This window comes from Arachis hypogaea, chromosome 5, assembly GCF_003086295.3.
Source record: "Arachis hypogaea cultivar Tifrunner chromosome 5, arahy.Tifrunner.gnm2.J5K5, whole genome shotgun sequence".
Classification (NCBI taxonomy): Eukaryota; Viridiplantae; Streptophyta; class Magnoliopsida; order Fabales; family Fabaceae; genus Arachis; species Arachis hypogaea.
In genome coordinates, this window is record NC_092040.1 from 41,632,049 (window position 1) to 41,636,869 (window position 4,821).

Here is a 4,821-nt window from a genome sequence, read left to right on the forward strand (position 1 = left end):
ATTTGATTATTATTATTATGTTTGTAAAGACTTGCATTTTAATTTTTAATACATAATTTTAATTTCATTTATATAATTTTATATTTTTTAGATTATGACCGGATCAACCGGGTGAATCAGTGACCCACCGGTTCAACCAGTAACCCAGTGACCCGGTCATATGACCGGGTTGATTGCCAGTTCGGTTCTGATAACTATGATTTAGTCATTAGTTCAATTTTTTTAGTGTAGTTATTTTAGTTTAGTAACGTAACAACATACTTTATCTAACTGGTCGCTTTGATTATTTTTCCTTTCCCCCCACAAAATGACGTCGTTTTGGTGGTTTTTTTAAAAAATTAACCTAACCCTCAAAGTGCCCTCCATTGCTCCATTAGTGAAGTGAAGCTTGCTCTCTCTCTCTCAATCTCACATCCTCACTCAGCCTCCGCAGAGCCGCAGAGGCACTCTCTCTCACACTCACGATTCCGGCTCCTCTGCCTCCTCGTCGCCTCAGCCTCCTCGTCGCTGCGTCGTCGTCTCGCCTCAGCTTGATTTCTCTCCTCTCGCCGGCTGCGTCACCGTGCCGCATGCGTCTTCCTCTGCGTCACTGCGCCACTCGCTCGCGTCTTCCGGCTGTGCTTACACTGTTCCGCCGGCCGTATCTCGGTTCTCTGTCTCCCTCTTCTCTGTGTGCGATCAAGGTGAGTTTTTTCAATTTTTTTTAGTTATTCAATCATTAATTTTTAATGATTTAGCCATTTGGGTGATTTTTGCTGCTGATCCTGGTTTGATGCAGTTGCAATGGTTATCTTTTGCTGATTTTGACCATCTCTACCTCGTGCCTCTTCTGGCTTTGGTTCTGTGATCGGAATACTGTGACATTTTATTGGAAAACTGAGCTTTGGTTCTATTTCTGGACTTCTGCAGAGGTGAGCTTTTATTTTTCAATGTAGTGTAGAATAGATAAATCGATGCTAATTGGAATTTGTATTTGTATAGAATGACACTTGATAGCAAATTTGAAAGCAATTGGAATTTGTGTATATTGTTGCTATTGCTTTAATGTAAGTTTAAGATAGAAATTTAATGCTAATTGAAATATGTATAGAATTGATTGTTGCAGTTGATTGTTACCATTTTAATACTTGATTATTGCTGTTTTAATGTAGGTTTAATCCTTAATTGATACTGTTTTAATTTAGGTTTTAATATTTGATTGTTATTCTTATTTGTTTCAATGTAGGTTTAATGCAAATTGAAATTTTTCTATTAGGTATTTTTAGAAAGGGTTTAGCTAACACTTGTCCTAACGGCACATGATAAGCTTACCGCTAGTAGAAAGTTTTAAATATTTTCATTTAATGAATGCAAAACAAATGTATTAGAAACTTAAATTTTGTATGTTTTAAATGAAAAACTTTCTTATTTTGTAATCTTAACATGTGCCCTAAGGGCACATGATAGATAAACCCTTTTAGAAATTGATAATTGATTGTAGTCATGTATTTTATATTAATTTAGGTTTAATACTCGTTAATTGATTATCTTATATTTTTATTTATGTTGGACTGGTTTTATTGGTTTAACCAATGATCTATCGGTTGAACTAAGAAATCAGTATACTAAGACTGGTTTGATTATTGATTCGGTTCTGACAACTAACTGTTTCTCACTTCACTGCTCAGCTGCAGAAAGAACACAAAGGTTTCACAAATTCAGAACACCAAAAATTTCCATAAAATAAAAATAAAACATTTTTAATCAACCTTTAGTTTTGATCGAATCTGTGATGCAACTTTTCTTGCATCATCAATGGGTTACCAATGCGTTCGGTGTAGCTTCCCAATTAAATCACTCTACGTTCAGTATTCCCCCGGCAACATTCGATTGATGAAATGCGTAAAGTTTTGCTTTTTCAATCACTCTTTTTCGTTAATTACCTTTTTCTCTTCATTTTCATTTCAATTACTTAGAATTAGTGAATTTGAATTTTTCAATTTTCATTTACCCCCTATTTTGTTTTTCTGTGTAGGAGAAATGCAAGGCTGTTGCAGATGAATATATAGAGTGTGAAATTATGGTTTCTAATATCCCTTTATACTATTGGTTTCAAAGTTTAAATCTTTATTCCTTATTTTTTAGTCTTTTATATGATAGGAGCAAGGATTGCCCTGTTTTTCTTCCCCTTCGTTTTTATCTATTTATTTGATTTGTTTTTTCAGATTCTTATGATAGATTTGATGCTTCACAAGCAAAAGGCTTATAGACATCTTCTGTACAATGTCCTCAATCAACAAACATTGAAGTTTGAGGTATTGCAATATGTTGCTATGTAATAATAATAAACCCTAGTTATTATTATTATTATTATTATGGTTTCTTCTTTTGATGCTTCCTTTAGTAATTTCCTATGGTTGTTTTTACGGGAAATATTATGTGCATTGGTTTTTGGATAATGATTTTTCATTTTCCCTTGGGAGATCATGTTTGAGAATAAGAATTCTTAAGCATTTTGAAGTTTGAGCTGTGTTTTTATAATCTAAAGGCTGTGTTAATTTGTGTTACCATTCATTTTGTAAATAAATATGCTGCTTCATACTACTTTTATGATTCACATTTTCTATCACTAAAGTTGGTCACTTGGTAATTTTTGCAGGGGCTACACTGGAAATTGGCCATTATTTATTTTATTTTCGATGCTTGTATTCATTTGTATGTAGAAGCAAGGAACTCATCTTCATTAGTCTCAACATGTTGCAAGGTTCACACATATGTATCCATTATGTCTAACCTTTCACTCAACTTGGTTGGTTTGAATTTTCATGCTATTTTCTATGGAAGTTTTTATGGTTTTCATTAGCAGGTGTTCATGTATGTCGTCTTTGGGAACATCATGTTTCTTCTGACTTTCTTCATTATGGTTAAGATATTTCTCAATGCATCAATCAACATCTCCAGGTATATATATATTTGGTTATCATTCATCCCTTAAATTTTTTCACATTTTGAAGAATTTGAGTAACCAATTGTCCGTTGGGAATGCGATGACCCTATCAGTCTTTAAAGAATCTATTTTTTCTGAGTGTTTGTGATGGACTTGGGTTTGGAGTCTTGTGTATCATGAATATTCAGAGTTTTTGGCCATGGTAAATATTGAATAAAATGTTCTCTAGTTTCGGTTTTGAAATGAGAATTTGAATCTGATAAAATGATTCGGATGTACAAGTGATTTGCACAAAAAGGCTAACAAGTTGCCAATTTAAATTTTGAAAGGATTGATTACTAATAAGTTGATTCTTCAGTAAACATTCCATGCATACCAAATTCATATGTTAGTATCATCAATTTAACATCAGCTTAAATGTATTCAATCATGCAGATTCAATGACCTTTTGCTCACAATCATGATATCGTGTTACTTCAAGATTTTTCTTATTGCTATGATGGTAAGTTTCTTATTCTATTTCTTTGTTAACACATTCCTGTTCTTGTCTTTGATGTGTTTTGAATTTGTCAACCATCTTTGACCTTCCAAGTATGTATTTTCATGTAGGTCTGGGAATTTCCGACTTCTGTCATCTTCATCATAGAATTATTTTGTTTATCATCTAATGCCGTGGCATTGAACGGTTAGTAATCAACTTATCATGATGTTCTCTCATATAAAACAACTCCCCTCTGCCCCCCCTCTCCTTTAAATGATGTTCCTTTAAATATATGTTAAGAAAGGCTTAATTTTGGTACCTTGAATATAAGCATCAACATTAATGATAACACACTAGTCTAATTCATATAGGCGATTCCACCTAGTGAAAAGGCTTGTATGTTTTAGTTTTTCATCTCTCTCTCACATGGGTATTGAGATGGGCTTGATTATGTTGTTTATTGTCAAATGTCGATTATTATTTGAGACGATTTATGCTGATTGCATGTATTTTGTGCACATAACTCCTAGAGATTAGTTGATAGTACATTGATACACTTACATTAGCCTCTGTTAAGATTTAAATTATTCGACACTCATGACCGATGTATTTTATAAAATCTTACCCTATGTTTTTTTTATGTGAATTTCAAAAACCATATGCTGAATTTTTACGGAAAGAAAACCGCTTATCGTTTTCTTAGCTGCATGTCAACACTGCTGTGGAAAATGATGTCTGAATATGAGAAACATGCTTGACAAGGAAAGCTGATAAACAATTTTTCTGTGATCCAGTGATGACTGAATCGAGTATGAGTCGATGTGTTTGGGCCTGCTTTGGTGCATATGCTGTAAAGCTTTTTGTCACTCAAGTTCTAGATCTCAGATTTTTAGAGCAGTTGATAAAAGGGTGGATTCAAATGTCCTCCTCTTCATGATCTTAATTTATATATTAGTAGCAGAATTTTGAAGTTAGAAATTGTATATTCAATTATCATATACTTGTTAATAGAAATAGTTAGTTTTTTCAGGATATAAGAGATAGATGGATATGAAGTATTGAACACTCCCATGTCTTAACTTTGTCCAGAATAATATCAATGAAACAAAGTTTTGATGCAGAAAGTGATATTTTAGAAATAACTTGAAAACCATTGAGCATTTGTACATTTGATTCTTTTGAGGATTTGATTGCTAATATGATGTGTATGGGTCTTGTCTATATATATTTAAAAAAAAAACAATAACAAAGTTGTGTACATGTGATTTTAACCATGGCTAAAAAGTTTATATATGGAGGAAATTTCTATGATTTCCATAACCCTTTTTTTGGGAGTGTTTCTCCAAAATATGGAGCGAATTCTGAATAGGCTCCCGACAAATTATATCATGCATCATATTCATGCAAAACACCA

General features: G+C 32.9%; 1 protein-coding gene across 1 annotated transcript; it reads left to right on the forward strand.

Moving 5' to 3' along the window:
- Positions 1-534: 534 nt before the first annotated feature.
- LOC112801451 (protein ARV 2) lies at positions 535-4,531 on the forward strand. The gene is made up of 9 exons (XM_025844186.3): positions 535-683; positions 779-911; positions 2,015-2,062; positions 2,205-2,294; positions 2,639-2,755; positions 2,846-2,940; positions 3,362-3,428; positions 3,536-3,611; positions 4,202-4,531. Exons 3-9 carry the CDS (start codon positions 2,060-2,062, stop codon positions 4,342-4,344), a joined length of 591 nt encoding a protein of 196 aa, XP_025699971.1. The 5' UTR covers positions 535-683; positions 779-911; positions 2,015-2,059; the 3' UTR covers positions 4,345-4,531.
- The last annotated feature ends 290 nt before the right edge of the window (positions 4,532-4,821 follow it).